The 20,788-nt window shown below is 43.4% G+C and overlaps 2 protein-coding genes across 2 annotated transcripts in view; one reads left to right on the plus strand and one right to left on the minus strand.

Moving 5' to 3' along the window:
- Positions 1–10,359, plus strand: part of LOC108902671 (brain-specific angiogenesis inhibitor 1-associated protein 2-like) — a 51,401-nt gene extending 41,042 nt beyond the window's left edge. The window contains 7 exon segments of the mRNA XM_018704618.2: positions 1,277–1,519; positions 2,335–2,566; positions 3,095–3,296; positions 3,426–3,494; positions 3,599–3,752; positions 4,011–4,048; positions 8,876–10,359. Of these exon segments, the coding sequence (XP_018560134.1) occupies positions 1,277–1,519; positions 2,335–2,566; positions 3,095–3,296; positions 3,426–3,494; positions 3,599–3,752; positions 4,011–4,048; positions 8,876–8,945 (1,008 nt within the window). The 3' untranslated portion in view covers positions 8,946–10,359.
- A 122-nt stretch (positions 10,360–10,481) lies between these two features.
- The window catches only part of LOC108902670 (serine/threonine-protein kinase LMTK1-like), a 31,442-nt gene continuing 21,135 nt past the window's right edge, over positions 10,482–20,788 (minus strand). Inside the window, 15 exon segments of the mRNA XM_018704617.1 lie at positions 10,482–12,144; positions 12,348–12,551; positions 12,644–12,824; positions 12,923–13,258; positions 13,260–13,442; positions 13,444–15,540; positions 15,542–16,316; positions 17,085–17,234; positions 17,571–17,680; positions 17,682–17,693; positions 17,805–17,889; positions 18,544–18,677; positions 18,807–18,894; positions 19,043–19,161; positions 19,603–19,682. Coding sequence (XP_018560133.1) covers positions 12,116–12,144; positions 12,348–12,551; positions 12,644–12,824; positions 12,923–13,258; positions 13,260–13,442; positions 13,444–15,540; positions 15,542–16,316; positions 17,085–17,234; positions 17,571–17,680; positions 17,682–17,693; positions 17,805–17,889; positions 18,544–18,677; positions 18,807–18,894; positions 19,043–19,161; positions 19,603–19,682 — 4,583 coding nt within the window. The 3' untranslated portion in view covers positions 10,482–12,115.

A 20,788-nucleotide genomic window follows, 5' to 3' on the forward strand; every position in this document is an offset into this window, starting at 1 on the left:
TTAGCTTTGACCACTCATAGGGGCCTCTTCATTTTAAAAATTCATTAAGACTGTAGACAATGCCCAGCTGACAGGCATATCTGAAGCTGCAATCCATCACTGCACCTTCGAGCACTCTCCACCTTTCTTTTTTTTTTTTTATGTCGAGAGCTGCTGCGCTCATTCGGTTCATAAAAGACTTTAACAGGAAAAGGCATCAAAATGCTAGATCTAGAGCAAGATGGATTGAAATCAAAGCTTAGTGCGATGAACAGGACAAGAGTTGCAAATTGTTTCTCATCCATATTGTTTACCGCAACAGTCACAAGAGAATTTTATAATACCTCCTCGTTATTTCCCGTTGCTGCTGACATTTGAAGCGAAGAGCCTTTGAATCCAAACAGACTTCCCCTTATATCATCCCATCAAAGGTAATGGAGTGTTATTAAGCAGGATTTAGTCAGGTTTATTTTTTTATGTCAGGGTGCGTGCTACAAATGTATGCCTGTCCATTACCCACGGATATAAAATTCTTGGGTAATGGAGTACATCGGTCTCCTGGGATTACTGGTGGGTGTGAACTGCCAGCCTGAAGATGTGGCTGGAGGAGGACAGTGTGTGTGTGTGTGTGTGTGTGTGTGTATGTGAGAGAGAGAGAGAGCGAGTGTGTATGTGTATGGACTGTGCTGCCACTTCTTTTTTTTTTTTCCAACATGGAGTCTAGTCATTAATCAGGATGGGGGTGTGCGTGGGAAGAGTTCACCTTCAGCAAACTGAAGAACCCTCTCCCAGTGGGTCTGTAGTGTGTGTTTGTCTGAGAGTGTGTGCCTGAAAGAGAGAGAAAGATCCAGTGAGAGCTACACAAAACACAAAAACTGTCTGTGTTTTGTGTGTGCATGCATGTATACTCTGCATTCATTGCATTCATATATAGTGTGTGCATTTCTATTCATTTAAGTCTGTTTCTACAGTAAAGCCATGTCCACAGGCTGTGAGATGCTGCAGTGGGCAGCTTGGTTGTGTGTTAGTCTGTCCCACTGGCTCACCCACGCATTACATTATCATAGTTGTGCAAAGGGCAGTGGTCAAGGATACACAGCGAGGAAAAATCTTTTAGTACTGAGTGTTTTTAGAGAATAGGGAGGAAATTGAAGGTTTAGCAAAGAAATTGCTTAACTGGGCTATTTTTTCTCTGGTCACATCTCAGCCACATCAACATCTCTGTTCTCTTAGCACTGTATACTCTGTTTTTATTCATTTTTTTCTAATTTCTTTAATCTTTACTTCCTCCTTTCAGGGTAAAGACCTTCTGACCCAGAAGATCCCAGTGTGGCAACAGGCTTGTTCAGACCCAAACAAGCTGCCAGAGAGGGCCATGCTTCTAGCCCAGCAGATGGGCTCTGCTGCCCTCGGGGGCACAAGCCCCCTGCATACCTCCAAATCCAACCTGGTTATCTCAGACCCCATACCTGGAGCTCAGCCTCTTCCTGTGCCCCCAGAGCTGGCCGTCTTCATGGGCAGTGGCCTCGGACACCCAGCGGTGAGTTTAGGAAGTGGAGGCTAAAAACATGCCACTGATTTTTTTTTTTTTTTTTTTTTTTATGGTTCTTTTTCAGTTTTTTGAATTGCTGTAATTGCTATGTGGTGATTAAGTAACAGTGTTTTAATGGTTTTAAAAAAATATTTTCTATTAAATATCGTTTTTTTGTTTGTTTGTTTGTTTTTTAATTTTGTCAATTGTCAATGCTGCTGTTTTTATGGATAACCAAATGATTATTAGCCAACCTATTGGAGGCTAAACCTGAAGCCAGAACAAATTCTTGAATTTTAATTTGATGATGTACTGTAGTGACAGCTTTGAGTTTAACATCACATAGTTAAAAATGATGTCATTTTATACTGAATTTCCTCCCCTTCTCCTAAAGAGAACTCGACTGGGATTACTTCATGTATTTTTCTTTCAGTAGTAGCACTGTGAAGGCGCTAACAGTTCTGTCTTAATGTCAGCTCATCCCCATTCAGTCCTCTGTACAGAAGCAAATCAGAGAGACATCCCTCTAGACTCGGTTTAAAGATGCCACTCAAGTTAATGAACTGTTTAGAGTCTACATTTCATGCTGGGCAGCAGCTGACAGACTAGACTTAAATGAACTCTCACCAGAATGAAAGTCAACTCAGAAGTTCTGATTTATCTTTTTCTTGAGGTGAACTAACATGAACGCAGCCGTTAATCATATCATAACATTGCTTCATCTTAATCTAAATAATTCAAGACGGCTGATGTAGAATTCCACAGGGTAAGCCAGTTTTTACAAATTTTATCAATGAATCCACATGTCTGCATGTTGATTACAGAGGCTGATGGGCCCTGATGGTATGTCCATGGTCAATGGGACAACAGGAGTCCACGGAGAGGAATATTGGACGGACGGGGGGACTATGTCCGTGTCTCAAGTCAGGCCTTCGTCCCCTCAGACCCAGGCGCAGGGCCAGTCCCAGGCTCAGCCTCAGAGACAGGTCAGCGATGTCTACTCCAACACCCTCCCTGTGCGCAGGCCTGCCCCCGCCAAGAATAAGAACCCCGTGGGTAAGATATCCGAACACTCCCGGAATTTAATGAGCAACAGTGGCACTGCAGCAAGAAAATCACAAGCAGAACAAGCATCAAAATGATTCCTCTCATTTTACTTCCAAATATATTGAGTGGTATTTTAACATCATATAAATAGTCACGTTAATTGACTTCACCTACCAGCCTCTATGCTAAATTACCATTTGGGCTATGGGGTTGTGAAGGTTGAGAACTGCTGCTCTTCAGTGTCCCCAAAGGGCGGGGCAGGGACATCTATCAACATCCTCTTAGGAACAAGATTTGTGATAAATATTGGCAGGATATAGTGTACCAATCATCTCAACTACAGTCTCATGTGTTGGTGGTGATGAGTTTAAGATATTGCTAAATTTAGAACATCTGCCTGGCTGCTGACTGAGCTTAAAGGACATAAATATTACCTTTAGTTAATACAGCAGACTCCAGTTACTCTGAGCTTTTGTGGTGGTGTGGTACTCTGATCTCTTAATAATATCAGTCATCATGTCTTTGACCACCCCTCAGGTGAGACACGGACCCTTCCCAGGTCCAGTTCCATGGCAGCAGGCCTGGAAAAGAATGGCCGCTCCCGCGTCCAGGCCATCTTCTCCCACGCTGCGGGTGACAACAGCACCCTGCTCAGCTTTTCCGAGGGAGATGTCATTACCCTGTTAGTGCCTGAAGCCCGCGATGGCTGGCACTATGGGGAGAATGAGAAGAACAAGATGTAAGTAATGTATTCATTTATTCTGTTTTGCCTGAATCCATACAGTGAGATTGGATTAATATTTGTCCCACATTCAGGTATAGCGAAAAGTAAGAGTAAAAGTTTGACACGCTCTTTGCTTTTTCTCAGGCGTGGCTGGTTCCCATTCTCCTACACACGTGTGCTGCCTGACAGCGACGGCGAGAAGCTCAGAGTGAAGTATGCTGCATTTTTTTTTTTTTTTTTTTTAGAAACAGCTCGTCAACTTAACAAGCCCAAATGGAGACCCAGGTCTGAGGCCTTTGTTTTCTTACCGTTCCCAGTTTGCACCATGGGAAAAGTAGCAGCACAGGGAACTTGTTGGAGAGCGATGCATCACTGCCCACACCTGACTATGGCCTGACCGCCCGGCTGCTGGCACAGAGCCTAGCACAGACCCGCCCACGACCCTACAGCATGGCAGGCTTTGGCACACAGGTGGGTACAATTTAACATGTGTAGTACATGTGAACAATACAGTTTTTACACTTGTTACACTCACTCAGTTAATTTGTAGCCCCCATCTGGTTTAGTCTTATGTTGCATAATTGGATATGAGTAATCCTGCAGTAACCGAAAAGGAGATTTTTTGCTCAGTTTCTGCTGCCACCTAGTGTTTGTATCTAAGTACAGCAAGCACTTCAGTCCCAGGCATTGAAGTACACAAAGTAAAGCCTGTTACTTTCATCTTTTCAGCCTGCAATTGAGGATTACGACGGCCGCTTTGCCACAAGGTAAGTGCCATTTCTGCCCTGCCTTCTAAGAAATGACTGATACTGTATGACTGCTGCTGCCATTTCAAGTGTTTTAACCTGGATAGTTTAGTGGAAGTACTGAACTTTCTCATGAAATAGACGCTGAGAGCCAGTCACCTCAGATAAATGGCATTTTACCTGAGCTACTGCGTGCACAAGCTGGAACACTCAAGGGACAGCAAGGCAACTGCTTGACATACGCAGTGACCCAGTTTAATGCTAAATGCTCAGTCTAAGCAGGTTTTCAGTTGCGTACTGTAGACTGCTAAAAGTCAGTATGGATACTAAAAAAAGTGCTGGATTTTTTTCTTTAGCTTGCTGTTGATGATGGTGCTGTTGAACTGGTGGAGCCATTCACAGATGTAAAATAGTAGGCAGTGATGAGATGATGAAAAGAAACCAGAAAAATGTACTAAATCTTTAACAGAATGGCTCGGTTTTGTTAAGTATTTTGATCATATTGCATCATTTTGTGATGGAGATGGTGAAGTACATTGGTTTCTTAACTGCAAAGAGTATTCTATGACAATTAGTATTTAGTATATACTGTATACAGTATTTAGTATGTAGTATGGAATTTTGATGCTTTGATCCAATATACAATGATACCACACAGTGTCTGAAACAAAGTACACTCACCCATATTTACATTGTAGGAGGAGTAAGGCTGCAACTATTGATTAAATTATATTTATCATTGTTAGCTATAGATTTTTCTTTTAATTAGTCATTGAGTCTGGAACAGTTTCCTATAGCTGTCTTCAATGACTAGTTTTGTCTAACCAACAGTCCAAAACCCAGAGACATACTCTTTACAGAGAAAAGCAGAAAATCCTGACATCATGAAATCTAGAACAAGAAGATGTTTCACTTTTTTTTACTTCATAGACTACTTGAACAGTTAATCCATTTTCAGCTCATACATATAATTTTGCAATAGTGTTAAAATCCTCACCTCATCAGAAGAATACAGTGTTTCCTTTGAAGATTTTTTTTTTTTTAACTGTGTCTTCTTTGTCCTTTCTACTCTGCTCTTGCTCACTTTACTTTTTTCAAAAGCTCTTTAAAGTAATGAATTTAGTCTAGTGGGGTCAGTGTCTCAGTTAATAGCTGGAGTGCTTTTGGCCCAGTGTATTTTAACTGCATTCCTATTAAGTCCTTGGTGACTCACTAGGGCCATGTGAGGTCAGGGTTAGGAATTTTGCTGTGCCTGTTTCTGTCCAATCAGGGAGCACATTCTCTTGTACATGTATAGATGTGTGTGTGTGTGTGTGTGTGTGTGTGTCTGTGTCTGTGTGTGTGTGTGAGAGAGAGAGAGAGGGCCTTGAGTGTCTGTGCACTCGTGTTGGTGTTTGGTGGAGTACATGTTGTGACAGTGGACATCATGCTGACCTCATCTCAGTCATCACTGCTTGTCAGCCTGGGGCTTTGGGCACCAGTGTCAAGCTGTTTTGCATACTCTTGTCCGCTCTGAATGTGTGTTTTTTCTGTATCAGTATTTTTGAGACAACACTGTCGTGCAGGGTGTATTCACCCCAACAGACTAATCTTAACACTACATCCCTCCAACTAAGGAGATGACTTGATGATTTTCTCATCAACAGTAACTTGTAGGATTTGTCTACTTTTCAGTGACTGGCAGAGGCAAACGTTTAGTAAAAATGTTTAATATGGGCAACAATATTCAACCAGCAAATTTCTTGAAAAGTGGGTGAAAAGTGTTGATGAGGGAATTGGAAGTCCAATCTTCCTGATCACGGCGGGTGTGTTTGGAGTTGTAGATGTAGGTGGGGCGAAGTAGATTTCCCAACCCCCACCTACATTTCTCCTAAACTCCACTCTGCCTCCTTGTGCCTGTCTTGTCTTTCTCCATTTCTCTCTGAGTGTGTCCGACCTGGCAAGCTTCCTTCTCTCTTTGTTCCACAGTGACAGTCCTGATGGCAAATTGATTTCGACTGTGTGAGAACAGACATACAGACAGACACAGACAGCTCCGGATAGCACAGGGGCCTCTTCCTCCCCATCTTTTCCCTCCTCTTAGCCTCCCTCCTGTCCACTTATCTCCACCTCTCCTCCTTCTGCCTCCACACACACCCCTTCTCCAAGTGGAAGAGGCCAGTTTCATCCCTCCTTTCTGTCCTCTCTTCCTCCCCGGGTCCCTCCTTTTCCTCCTTCCGTCCGTCCGTCCCTGGGTGCTGCTGCTGGCGGTGTCGGTGTGGACAGTAGCGGTTGGTGGGTGGAGGATTGCGTTGAGCGAGAGAGCCAGAGCGGGGCCTACCTGCTCGGCATGCAGCGATATGGACTCTGAATACTCTATCTCTAATCACAGTCCACCATCACGGACTGATCTCTCAAGAGACTGCCTTTGCTACTGCTTGTCTTTCATGCATGTACATGGTTGTGTCATTTTGTCAAAACTAAAGGACATGTTCATGTACTGTACAAGTGCCAAAAGACTTCAGTGTCGTTGTACTAAAGCCACCGGCTGAATGGCCTTTCTAAGCACACGTGGGCCCAGTATTATCGAGTTCCCACCCAACACACACACGCTCAAAAAAAAAAGCTTTGTTCAAAGTAAGACTGTGCAGCAGATTACTATGTTTCTGTTCTGAGAGATCCCGTAGGTCGCGCTGTGCTTCCTTGTGTCAGTGCTAGACTTGATTTTTCCGTCCAGAGGGTGTGTGTCATTTTTGCCTTACTTTGCTTCTCTTTTTTTTTTCCTATTAAACACATACTTTATGTGCAGTGAAGCAAATTTTCCAATTGAGCTTCAAGAGTATACAGTATATATATCTATATACATATATATATCTATAAATTGTTTCCGTCAGTCCACCAAATTACACTGTATTATGATCATCGCAAATATGTTTTCATATAAAATTTCGATTCAACTTTAAACCCCCAGCCCCACAGAAACCTTTTTTTTTCCTTCTTCTTCTACTTCTTCTATTTCTTTTTTCATTTATTTTTGGTCTGCCATTCTTGGCTGAACGCACTGCCAGAATTGTCAGTTAAAATAAAATGCCTCTCTCCGGTAACCTTCAGTTTGGTCTTTTTTTCCTGAAGATGCAACGAGTTCGGAGGAGGTGGTCTTTCTTTTTATTTATTTATTTATTCATTTTTTGAGTATCCTCAGTAACAGCTGTGAATTAATTTTAGGTTAAATGACAACCACGGCTTTTGCAGCTCTCAGTGTTATTTATGATTGTATTCCCTGAGTGGCTATGTAGTTTTTGGTCTTTTCTTTTAAAAACTTATTGTCCTTGTAAAAAAAAAAAAAAAACAACAACATAATAAAAAAAAAGATTTGCAGAAACAATGAGAAACTACTGATTAGTTGAAGTGTTTTATCTTATGCATGCTGTGGAGGGAAAACCAGAAAATGTGATACTAAAAATTGACCTTGAATGTATGGTGACTTTTTACAAAGGTATTCTAAATAAAACATATCTCTATATATTAATAAACAGTCTGGTCTGACGAGAAGTCTGTTCTGTCAGTGACGATGACGTTTTCCGGTTTTGTTGAATATTTTCCTTGTCTCCAAATTTTCAAAGCTCTGAACTGATTCTTTCCTCCCTTCGATGTGTAAATTAATTCCTTTTTTCCCCCCAAAACTGACACCTTTGTGTGAATCATTCCAAGCCAAAGCTGTGCCCTAAGCATGCAGTTTCACCCTTATTCCCCTCCCCCTTGTAAGACCCATAGCATCTGTGCTGCTCTCTGTGTCACTGTTAAAAAAAAAAAAAAAAAAAAAGATTTTGTGTGTGTGTGTGTGTGTGTGTGTGTGTGTGTGTGTGTGTGTGTGGTAGTGGTGTTGTGTCGAGTATTGTGAGTATCTGAACACTGCCTGCCTGCTTACCTTCTTTTTTGGTTGTATTGTAGATATTCTTTTGGCTTGTGTTCGGGTTGTAGAAATAACAGTGCACTGATTTTAGCAGAGAGTGCCTCAGAACACCTGCCTGTTGATTGCATTGCATCTATAGTAAAATTAAGATGAGCAGAAGACACATTCCCTCACATAGTTTAGGGTTTGAACAGGAGCATTCAGTACTGTAAACGGCATGTTGAGCATGAAGTATGTACTTCTGTTTTCCATCCCTCATTCCAGTTACAGTTATTATTATCAACCTACAGTATGTTCATCTTGCACCAGACTAACCAGCAGTGTCGTTACAAAATGTGACCCATGCATGATCTGAGAGATGAGCCATTCAAACCCAAAGGTTCTCTTTACCTTCCAGTTTGGGTCCAGAATTGTCCCGGTTCTGAGGGAACAGGACCTCCGTAAGTCACCAGCCTCCATTGCCTTTCAAGCCAAACTCAATCACTTCTCTCCTTGTCTCTATTACTGCTTGGTTTGCTCCGCTGTTCATTGGCTGTCTGGCTGCAGTAGGATGATGGGAATCACTGGTCTTTTCTGTCCCTCAGCCTCCATGGATGTGACAGCGTTTGTCAGCGTCAGTCAATCCAGAAGGCCTTGGGTTGTAAAAGAATTACTGATGATTTTTCTATTCTGTGTGTAACACAATATTATACAGAGAAGACACTAACCCTGCATGCATGCCTGTTACGAGCAGTTTTTTCTTTCTTTTTTTTAACGTTTATTTTACTAGCATTCTCTCACCACATGCTTGCTAAATCTCCAATAGATACCGCAACTGTTTGCTCAAGAGACAAAACTTTAGGAAGGCAGATTTCTTTGGGTGTGGTTACATAGCTGACCATGTATCTCTCTAAATTTTGTACTTGTGTTCAACCTAACTGTAACTGTTCCTTGCCCCACCCCTCCTCTCCCCACAGTGACCGTTCCCTGGAGGTCTACCTCCGGCCCACCTTCACTGATGACCGATCTGCACCCATCTTCTACTAGCGGCCTGCTGTCCCCTTTTGTCCACTCATGGGCCCCTATTTTCACAAGGGGGGGGAGAAAGAACATGGCCGACACCGGCATGTTTTAAGTTGTGTGATTGAGGGTCAAAGACCACATTACAGTACTAAGAATCTAGTTTCTTTGCCGTGGTAATTCACCCAGAGAATGTTCATCCAATTCTCGTGATGTTTTGCGAACGCTTCCACAAACGTTGAATGTCTCAGCCTTGGACATTCAAGTGCAAGTGTGACAGTAGATTTTATTAGTTATTTAGATCAGCACCAGTTGTGGATAAGGTATGGCTAATAGGTTTTACTAGTAAAGCTGGCACATTATTATTTATCTGCACTCTATAATGGGATTTCTGTTTTCTTCAACACTGTACACTGTAAATTTCATTTGAGGATTATTTACATTAATGAGCAGTGAAGGCACACTCTGCATTTGTTGTTTCAAGTGAGGCTCAAGTTTGAATATAAGATGGTCGGTAACAGTTTTCAGTGCATCACTGTGATATACACTGAGGACAAAGTGTAGACTGGACACTGCCACAGAAAGCTAGAACTGGAAAGTTGCTGAGTGAACTGTAATTCTGCTTTTGTTAAGTGATATAATACTATATATTTACTAGTTGTGATACAGTATACCCAGATTTTCAATGTGGGAACTGTGCCTTCTACTTTTTTTTTTCCTTTTAAATATAGGCTTCACACAGCATTGACTCAATCATTCTGTAAACTGGGATTATATCCCCTTTTTGTTTGCTTGTAATGTCACTCTTTTGGCTCAGCAAGCTCCAGTACAGTGCAATTGCAATTCAGCTGAAATAATACAAGAATATTTAGAATTGCTATTCCTTTTTTTTTTCCTTTTATTCTTTTCACTTTGAATTTCAGTAATATCTAAGCTGCCAGGAGATGAAAAACAGTGCATACATAATGGGTCATTTTTTTAAAAAATATATAGCTTTGAGGGAGTGGTAGCTTATCAGATAAGGTACAGTATTATCATAGCTTTTGATCATTCATTCTCAGTATTATACACTCATCTGGGAGAAGCGCTTAGAGCAGAGGCATTTAAGTGTGTATGTATGTGGGGATAGTGGTGAAATTATATGCGATGGAAGAGCAGGAATGTGTATGGATGGGTCAGTGAGCTACAAATGCCTCTTAGACAGCTACAATTCAACTGTCACATCATGAAAAGTGGATGAGTCCTTTACACTGAGTGAAATGATCACGCTTTTATTACATAGCTCATTCGGGCAGCAAGTTTCCAGTGCTTTTTTTACTTTTATATAGCTTTCGTTTTGTCCATTTCTCACCTTTGTCCCTGTTTGTATTATATCTGTACTGTACAGAAAGTGCATATAAATTATCCTGTCCAAAATAAATCTAAATGGGCACAAACGTCATACTTTTATGTGTTGTGTTGTGTCATATTTTCATGTTTTATTTATGTTTTTATGTATTTTTGTTTTTACAGAAAACTGCACTTCTTTGACATCAATACAGGTAAATATATCACAGACACAAGAAGGGAAAAAAGTATTTGGATTTATTTGTTTGGGATAGTACAATAGCCATGAGTGAGGGAGAAATGGAAACAGCAATGATGTTACTACCGGTGCATAGAACAACCCACCTCACCTTCTCCAAAAAGGTGTCTGCCACTTTATAGCCAATGGGCTTTGTAATATCTCTTTGGCAAATTTGAGAGACTATATCACCCTGGATTGCATCTTTTCAAATGCTTGTACAAAAATACTAGCAATGTCTTCTCTTCTTGCGGAACTTAAAAGGCAAGGCGAGAGGAAACAGAATTGGCACTTTGAGCTACAGAAGGGTAGAGAGGGGGAGGGAGCTGTCGATACAGCAGTAGTAATTCAAGTCAAGCTACCTGCTACATGTTGATATAACATTCATACAATATGTGAGATATGTATTTTTTTTGTACACCTCAGACCCAGGCATTCAGCACAAATGTAATAGAATACATTATGTATGAGACTATGGACAGTACGTACATGTAGAAAAAAAGATAACTGACATTCAACATTTATGACTGGCATGATGACATGACACCGCTGAATTGAGGAAACACCCCCTCCATCCCCTTTGGTGTCGTTCTATTGCTGATGAAATGTCATTTAAACAAAGCTAACGTGCCACAAAATAAAGTGAACCTGTAGCTGGCACTGTGGACACAAACAGGGAGTCTCACATATTTAGATATTTCATTCCAGGGTAGGGAGATGCTGAGCAACAGAGCCATCACTTCTACAAAATAAAGACCGAGTTTGGCTTAAACAAAGTGCTTCAGACAGATATGGTAACTGCAGACATATACCGTATGAGTGAGTGGTGGTGATAATCAGGGAGTGACAACGCTGTGATTTTCTGCATTATGTTTCCGGTAACTTAACACATCATCCACCGAATCCCACCATCAGTATGATTTGAATACGACTTGGATTAAGGGACAAATTAAGTTTCAGCACCTCCATCTTCAACCATCACCACCACCACCAATACAATGTTTAAAAATGTCAGATTTTATGTTTACAAATCCACGGCAGCAGCATCTTACGCAACAATCATCAAGCATTGTTTTCTGGCTCCAACTATGAGAGTTGTAACAGTCTTCAAAAATTCCAGATCAATCAATGGTAAGCAGATGGACCAAGGCAGCCAATGAGAGGAGCAGCTATAAAGCCTGTCATGTCATTATTTTTCTCCTTTTATTTTTATTTAGTTTTCCTTTAAATTCACGAATTAAATGACATGTAAGGTGACCAACGGAAATTTGATGCTGCGTTGAGCACAAGTTACTGCCATATACTGTATGTTGAAACTAATATACTGATGTTTTCCGGCAAACAATGTGGTCAAGATTTTTATTTTTATTTTTTTTGTATCCATTTTTTCCCGGTTGCCATACCAGCAGCTATCTCTCCTCCAACACAAAATTAAAATAAAGAACAAAGTGTGCAAATCATTGAGGGTGTTTCACTACAATATGAGGCACTGTCTCATAAAGGGTCACCATGGTCAGATGCCCCAGACGTCGATAAAAATAAAACTCTGTAAAACATCTAGATAGAATAATGCTGCTTTTCTGTGTTGAGAAGGACCAGGACTCATCCTCCTCCAGTCAGGGCCATGGGACATTCAGTCTTTTGGACTGTCTTCACTGTTCCCTGTTGGACAGAAGTATTGTTGATTTATAATAGAGGCTAATCAAACAGCGTAAAGTGATACTCCAAACTCTATTGGTTGGTATTATTTGCACTGAATTTTAGACAAACTTTTAAGAATTTCTTCCACGTTCTGGTGTTTCCAATGCAAATAAATTAACATTACACAACAGTCAAAGTTGTGTATGAAAGACACTTGTACAGACCTGTTGCTGAGCCCACGTGGGGGTCGGAGACGTGTGTGATTGAGAATCTTGAGACCATAAACCGATTAAGTGCCACAGCTGCAGGTTTGGGAGCCTCAGGATTGTTGGAGGTGATTGTGGGTGAGGACTCAGGCTCAGGGATGGCGTCGGTTGAAGACGGGCGGGGCTCAAATGTAAGGTCATCCTCCCATTCGTAACCCCCACCTAAAAGAGCACAGTCACAGTGTTGGTGAACAATCTGGGATAAATCAACTAGGATTACTCTGTGCAGCCTTTTATGTCCCTGACAAACTCACCCTCTTCTGAGTTGTTCCCAGCAGTTTCTTTAGAAACACAGAATGTTTCACAGGCTTGAGCTTCAAGTTCAGGGTCAGGTTGCGGCTGGTAGTCGGAGGTTTTTTCTTCTGAGGATTCCTGCCCACTGCACTCTGTTCCTGTGGAAAAGGTGTAGTCAGCCAGCTCTCCTGTGGGACTCTCCTGAAATTCAAAAACAAAAAAATATTCCTCACATACACTGAAACGGTCAAATCATTAATAGACAATACACAAAACATCATTTTGACTTAATGTCATACCTGGTCAAAAAGGAACACTGTGACATCATCAAAAAAAGACACAGCTTTTTTCTTCCTCTCCAACTCGTCACAGAAGGACTGGGTGAGCAGGGTGGGCATCTTCAGGAGGCTGCGCAGGTGTCTGGCCCTGCTGCAGTCGCTTACCACCACCGGCACAGTGGTGAAATCCTCCTCGCTCTCCTCGCTGTCTTCATCTTGGATGTTGTAGGTCCTCAGCTCTTCATCAGACTCGCTGTCATCGGAGTCGTCTTCATCTTCTGCCTCCTCCAGCGGCGCCCTTACATCTTCTCCACACAGCTCCAACAATGAGGAGGAGGTGGACAGGTCGGCGGGGCCGATTGGATTCTTCACACAAACTGTCCTGTGAGTCGCATTCCTCTGCATCTATGTCCTCGAAATCTTCTTCATTTATCCTCACACCCTCCCTTCTATCCTCTGTGTCCTCCTTGGCATGATTGAATTCGGGCAGCTCCTCCTCCTCTGTGGATCCATCGGCATTTTCGTTTTCCTTGGTGGCCTCAACTACCGCAGTCAGTTATAGTGGATTCAGAATTCAAAGATTGGACAGAGGAGCAGTCTTCTGCTCTCCTGTTCCCCTCCTCCTGGTTAGCTGAGGCTTCCTGAACAGTAGAGGAGGGTTCAGAGGCGATGGAGGAACTGAGCTCTGAGGTGGGCTCCTCTCCCGAGTGCTCAGTCTCAAGTCCAAGGTCATCATCTGCAGGGGCCGACTCTTTGGTCAGGCAGCCACCCATCTGTGGAGGAAACGGTGACAGCATGGACAGCCCAGGAGTGGGGAGGGGATGAGGTGAACTAGGGTCAGCCTGTGAAAGATTCACCACAACACAGCTTTTGATGTGTCTCAGATTTGTTAAATGTTCCTCGTTACAGAATTGCCTTTTGATAGGATCATCATCTCTAATAGAGCTCAGTTTCTCAGCATGGAAGTCATGGTTAGTTGGACCTGCAAAGAACTTACTGCCTTCCTCTTGAGGGCTCCTCTCATTTTCAGCATCATAGTCTGAGAAATAGGCTGAGTCCCTGTATGGGCTCTTATCAGTCAGGCCCTTTAACTGTACCTCTGAGGTGGTAGTGCAGACACCCTGGCCTAAACCCACCTGCAGAATAAGCTCAGGTTCTCCACCCAGCCTAGGGCTCATCTCACCACCCCGGGGGTCTCCAAGCTCTTTGAAAATAAATTCTGGAGATTCATTGTTCTCTGTGTCATAACCACTGTCCAGGGATTTGGGCAAGATGGGGGTATTGAAGGGATCGGGGCTGAAGGCCTGGTCACAGGGGCTTGCCATCAATGAGGACAGGTTAAGGGTGTCGACAGAGTCAGGGGTTCCTTCTGGATTCTTCAGTGGGCTTAGCTCTTCCTCCTCTACCTCAGCATAATCTAGATTGAAGTCAGCAAAGATACCTGATGTAATGTCTGTAATGTCATCGTCATCATCCTCACTGTAGTCGCCAAGCTCAGCCAGGCCAATGCTGGATTCTCTCACCACCATTTTACTATCCAGTACTCTGTTACTCTCTGATGTCTCTGGATAGTTTAGCCTCTTGTCTCCCAGACCAACAGGTATTCCTGTTGAAACGCCTTCCCAGATGTTACCTCTATGCTTATCTGACAAAGCTCTTGTTTGACCAGTCTGAGGATCCTTGAAAGAGGATGGGGACTTTATATAGCTTGTCTCAGGTATCATCTTAGGCTCAGAGTACAGTCTGTCTCCATGAACCGACAACTGCTTCTCATATTTTCCCTCCACTTTTCCAGCTTCTGTACCTCTGGAATTAATACTTGAGCCGGTACAAGAATCAAGATTTCTTAGATTTTCTGCAGTTACGTTCCTTTCCACTTGAGTGGCAGCTTCCTCTCTTTCTTTGTGACATAAGTGAACGTATGAACTCAATTCAGTGGGCTCGCTAGCAGCGTTACAACTATTATCTCCTCCCTCTGCCTCCAAAGTGCCAGGAGATGTGGAGCTGTTGAAGGTTCTGGTGGTGGCCTTGGTTAAAGACCATAATTCTGTTGTGTTTGAATGAGCTGTGTATTGAAGGTCCAGGTAGCTGTCATGCCCGCTTCCTGTCTGTCTGCTGTCAAAGCTCAGGCTGTTATTGTTCGCTGAATGGTTTGAGGTCCAGTTAGTGGCGTCCCCCTCCGAGAAAAGGTCGTCCTCAATGTCTTCACCTCTCCGCTGGCCTACCAGCAGGCCGTCGTCTGTTCCTACATCAATGCTAATGTGGTTAACAATGGGCAGTGTCTTTCTGAGGGGACCCATCACATTATGGCAGCTTTCATTAACCGTGCTCGCTTCAAGGTACGGGTCGCAGAAGCCCAAGCTGGGGCTGCTCACTGCTTGCGACAAACTACGCGTGTTCTCTAACCGCCCCACTGGATGGACATGGTTCGATCGGGACTCCGGCGATGTATCCAGTACAGACAGACAGGACTGGCGGCATGTCTTGTACGCTGAAGACTGTTCACAGTAGATCGTGCCATCCTGATTGGATGAGAAGCAGTTGTGGGAGTGGCCTAACTTTACGGGGCTGGTGCTGGATGCCCGTCTCAGCAGTGGCTCCATGGTTAGTTGAACAGTGGGGCTTGAATCAGAGTCGATAGGCAGTAGATTTGGTGTTGTCGGCAGTTGACCAGTAAGCGCTGGGCTGCGCAGTCCGACTCTCAGAGGACAACCTGCTGTTACTGGCCTCCAGTCCTGGGCTGTAGTCCACAACACTGTCATCCAGGTTAATGTTACACTCTACTGGTTCCTCTATGCGAATGTAGTACTCGCTGCTGACTGAGGGGCTGTGGGCACTCAACACTGGGACCACACCTGGGTGTTCGGGTTCATAATAGGATGGGGAAATGCCTGAGGTCAGGCTGTCAGTCTTGCAGCCCCCTGAGGTGCTTCCTTTGCTCGAATAGTAAATATCCTGGTAATGTGGGTTCCCCTGGCCCAGAGGCCCACTGGTAGAGGAGGCGCAGTACGGCTGCTCAGCTCGGGCCTGTTCCCACTTGTACTCAAAGTTGAGACCGTGGCTGGTCTCTGTGACGGTCAGCAGGTCGTCACCTGTGTCAGAGTGGAAGCTGTCAGAGAAGTGTTCCAGGAGAGGGAAGGAGGATGACGCAGAGGAGGCCAGCTCCACTGTCTGAGTTTGGTCTGTACCAGAGGCGTCAGCTGGTGCAGGTGTAGGGGTCAGGACAAGGGCTGTGGATGTGGCTGTGTGGGAGGTACTGCCAAGCAGGTTGGGTCTCAAGGCGTTCCAGCGTTGTTCAAAGTCCTCCTCCGCCTCACTGGAGCCTTTGGCACACAGGTATGTGACCAGAAGGTGTACCTCCTCACTACTGGGTCTCAGCTCTGGCTGCAGCCAGCAGAACTGCATCACCTCATACCTGGACAGAAAGAAGAGAGAGAAAAGAAAAAGAAAAACAATTTTAGAAGAGAAACAAAGATATTATCAGACCCCTTAAGTTTGCATATAAATACATGAATGGCACTTATTTATATCTTAATATCTGTTTTCTTTAAAAAAAAAAAGTTAAAGAATTGATTCTAGAAGAATAATAGGGCAATATAGAACCATAAAACTATTAGTCAGCACTTTCTAGCAACACCTAGCACTTGTTTATGGCACTAGCCAATAACATAAAGAGTATATGAAGGAAGTGCAGTGCAGTTGCTGACATAGATGTTTACATTCCTCCTTGTGTGTGTGTGTGTGTGGGTGTGGGTGTGAGCGCATTGTGTGGCTCTTCAGTGTTGGTACCAAAGGCGTTTTATTTAGCGAGGAACAATTTTGAGAAATAAATAAATAAAAACAGTATTTGGCTGGCTTCCCCAGTAAAGATGAACGAGGTGATTCAACTCTGGTCGATGCCAAGGGGATCATAAAAAATAGGGAGGGTATTGATCATCTGCTCTCACTAGCAAAGAGAAATATTGCTACAGTGGACTGGTGCACAACTGTAAGCAGAAATCGATTTTAAAAACAGGACACAGTGACTAGTTATAAATTAACTGGACAGTAAGACTTGAAGGCCAAGTGATATCCAAAATGTATCTTATGTGGCACCAAGATATATAACATTCAGAGTGTCAGTCTGTGCATGTGTATGTACAGTATGTCTCCCCGGGTGCGTGGGCAGGCAGCTATGTCTCACCAGCGCTCAGCCATGGGGAATTGGAGATGGGGTTTGGGTAGTTTGAGCTGCTGTTCCTTCACAGCGTATGTCAGCACCTGTCTGTCAGAGTAGTGTCTGTATGGCTGGTTTCCCAGCTCAAACAGCTCCCACACAGCCACCCCCAGTGACCTGCAACAGGCAGAGAAATCGTTAAGTGTGTTCGCCACTCATGTCTCATATATGGCCATGTTCCAGACAAGCTGTTCATTTCATAACCTTCTTTATGTTATGTCACCTCACGCTCTACATATAAGCAGACCAGATCACAGGAAAACTGAATCATTTCAAGTTGTTGTATACGTTGTTAGGAGTTTAACATGCATAAAACCCTCACATATAAATACAGAAAAATAATATCTATATTAAACCACTTCTATTATTTGATAAAGGTAATGCCAGTAGGGTCATGTTATCTTAATAAACCTGCAGTAACATTTCCTGTTTGTTACTCTTGGAATATCTCACCATATGTTGCTGCTTTTAGTCTGGTCAACAACCAGCAGGTTTCCATGGACCTCGTCTATGAGCTCAGGTGCAATCCAGCGCAGGGGCACCCAAATCTGGTCTTGTGTAACAGTAATAATCATCCTGCAGAACAAAAAATGTATAAAAATCAAAAACATTTGAGTAGTTGAGAAGGTGATAAGCTAAAATGTATCCCATAAAAAAAGCAGTGACAATATCAAAAGTCAGTCTGACCTTGTATCGGCTCTGAGAAAGGCCATAGTCTCCGATCTTAACTGACATTTCTGAAGTTAGCAGGCAGTTTCGCAAGGCCAAGTCACTGTCAGAGGAAAGAAACCCAAAGATTAACTTTTCTAAAACATTGTGCATAAACATACCCTTATTTCATACTGTATGCTTTATAATGTTTTGGCTGAAAGTATTATGAGCACTGTATTTTTCATTGTTACACCCTTCTTAGTCAGTATGTTATGTACTGGAAGGTGACTTTTAGCTATAACCACAATACTGTATATAAAACATACAGTATTGTGGGTATGTTGCCATTTACAATATATTACTGCATTATGACCAACCTAATGTGGCCAGTATTAATTAAAGTGTAGCATGAAAAGTAAATATACAGTGTCACGTACTATGTCTTCTCACCTGACCATGCAAAGACAGACTAAACTAAGTCACTTTGCTTCATCTCACCTCCTCCACAAACAGGGAGCTTTTTAGCCTGGCAGCCACTGACTGGTTGCTATGGCAGCCACCACATGGCTGAGAGACAGCGAGAGGGGCTCACCCCCCGCAACAAAATCACTGATGCTGGAGTTTGTGACAACTACTCAGGCAGCACCAGGATGTTGTTGCAGGGAGGGACCAGCAGGGGGCAGACAGACCATTCAAGTGGATTCTTCCTTTTCAAGGGCATTAATATTCAGGGTTGATGAAGTCAAATACAGCTAGACTGAGTCACATACTGTACCTGTGTATAAAGTTGTATTTGTGGAGGTGCAGGAGCCCTGAGGCAATGTCACACGCCATTCGCTGGAGGATCAGAGGGTCAGGAGTCTCAGAATCTGCTACCCGACAACTGCGGAGGTAACTCTTCAGATCACCCTGAGAGGAGAGAGGAAATGAATATGCGAGCTTATGAATACTGCAAACAACACTGCACCAAGAAAGGAAACAGTGAGGTATGTGTGAAGGACTGAGTAAACAAAATGTAATCATTAAATTGTGTCCCACCAGAGGGCAAAACTCCATGACCAGCAGATAAGGAGTAACCTCTGAGCACTGTGCCAGACACTGCAGGAGGGCAGGGTGCTGGAGGGTTCTGGCAGAGGAAACAGGATTTGAGTGGGTATGACATAAGCTGTACATACAATAAAAAGTCAGATAATTTATGTATCTCATTTGTTTTGTTGCTATGTGGTGCTATTTGTGGGCTGGGGTGTATGATAATGACGTGTCAATGAACTAACCGGTATGGCTGGACCTCCTCCAGGAACTGCATCTGATCCTGGACACTGGCACTGGCCTTCAGCTCCTTCACCACCACCTGAGTAGTGCTGAGGCCTGCATTGACCTCGCCCAGCAGAACCTAAGAGGTATAAACGGTGGGGGAGAGAGCAGTGCCAAAATTTTATACCATTACTCTAGGAATGTGGGCTGGAATTTACAGCAACAACATGCAGAATACACCATAATGGGAGTGGCACATGAGCAAATCTAAGAAGCATTATAGTGGCATGTACTGTACAGTAAATTGTAAGGAATTTCCTGTGACAATGAATTTCAATTCTCCCATGGAACACCCTGACACAAGTGCCAAAGATTAGCCTCGCTGGAATGAGATCATCATCACATTACCCTCGCATTCCACACAGTAGAGTAAAAAGCACATCAGAATACAATTAGTACAGTAAGGATAGATGCAGCTGAGACATTAAAAAAATGGTAGGGGTGGGTGCAAAGCACATCAAATACTGTGTGTGACTGTCTCTATGTCTTAAAAAGAGCAAAACAAAAATTCATGTCTTACCTTGCCAAACCAGCCATGTCCAATCTCCTTTAAATAGAGCAGACTATGGCGGCCAAGGTCTGATGATTTCAGCAGCTGGACTGTTTGGGAACAGCGAGAAAGATGTAAGATTACTTTTATACAGGAAGAAATGAGACTGCTGGAGTTGGAAGGGAGTGATTAAGAGGAAAATACAACAACAGAGATTTCTGAAAAGAAAGAGTTTCAACATATTGAGCAAAGTAAGTAAAGAAAAAATAGAAAGTTGGGAATTGTTTGCAGATGCAGAATAAAAATGGAGCCCTAGAAAACTGAAAAAATAGAGCCCCCTCTCAGCCAAACAATAATTGTACATTTTCCTAAATAAAAAGTCACATGGACCAAAGAGGAGAGATTGCCTCAAGGCGCATAAACTCAAACTCATTATTTCCAACAAGATTAAGAAGCCACCACACACAAATTCACTACACAGGCACAGAACTATTCTGCAAATTATACTAAGTCACGCACAAAATCAAATACCTCCATGAATCCTCATGTTTCAAGAATGGAGATGATGATGGCAAGCGGAAAGAAGAAGATGATGATGATGACGGAGCAGTGGAGCGGCCAGCCACTCTGAGCACCGTTATAGGGACCGAGTCCGAGTCCCAGGCAAGGATGAAGTACTGGTTCAGAGTGTGAGAACCAAGAGCCCGTGGCCCCAGCCCCAACCCCGGGTGCCTTAGCCTCATTGTGTGTATATGTGAGGAAAAGAGTCCACGGTCACAGTGTATGTGTGTGTGAGAGAGAGAAGAAAGAGAGAGAGAGCCTCGGCAGGATTTAACCCTCCGAGCCCTCGCACAGCTGAACAAGCTCGCCACGCTGCCTCTCCCCCGTCTGCACCGCGCTCATCCTCCAACTGGGACACACAAACACACATACTGTCCTCGTCTGGAGTGCTCTCCAGCTGTCAGGCAAACACCGAAATCCTTGGTTCCTATACAGACAGAATTTAAATCTACAGTAAACAGAGCAAGATAGAAACTTATCACAGCCTCAAGCCAGTGGGCCGATCTGCTGACGGGTGGGTCGACGCAAGAGTTCTGAGGAGGATTTCTGCCCTGGGCGCCGAGCCTTTCTGGTCATGTTTCACGCCTGATGTGACCATCACGCATGTTGGTAGTGTGCCGTTTGACGCGCCAGCTCTGTGTGCAGCTTCAAGACA

The sequence above is a fragment of the Lates calcarifer genome, linkage group LG11, assembly GCF_001640805.2.
Source record: "Lates calcarifer isolate ASB-BC8 linkage group LG11, TLL_Latcal_v3, whole genome shotgun sequence".
Taxonomy (NCBI): domain Eukaryota; kingdom Metazoa; phylum Chordata; class Actinopteri; family Centropomidae; genus Lates; species Lates calcarifer.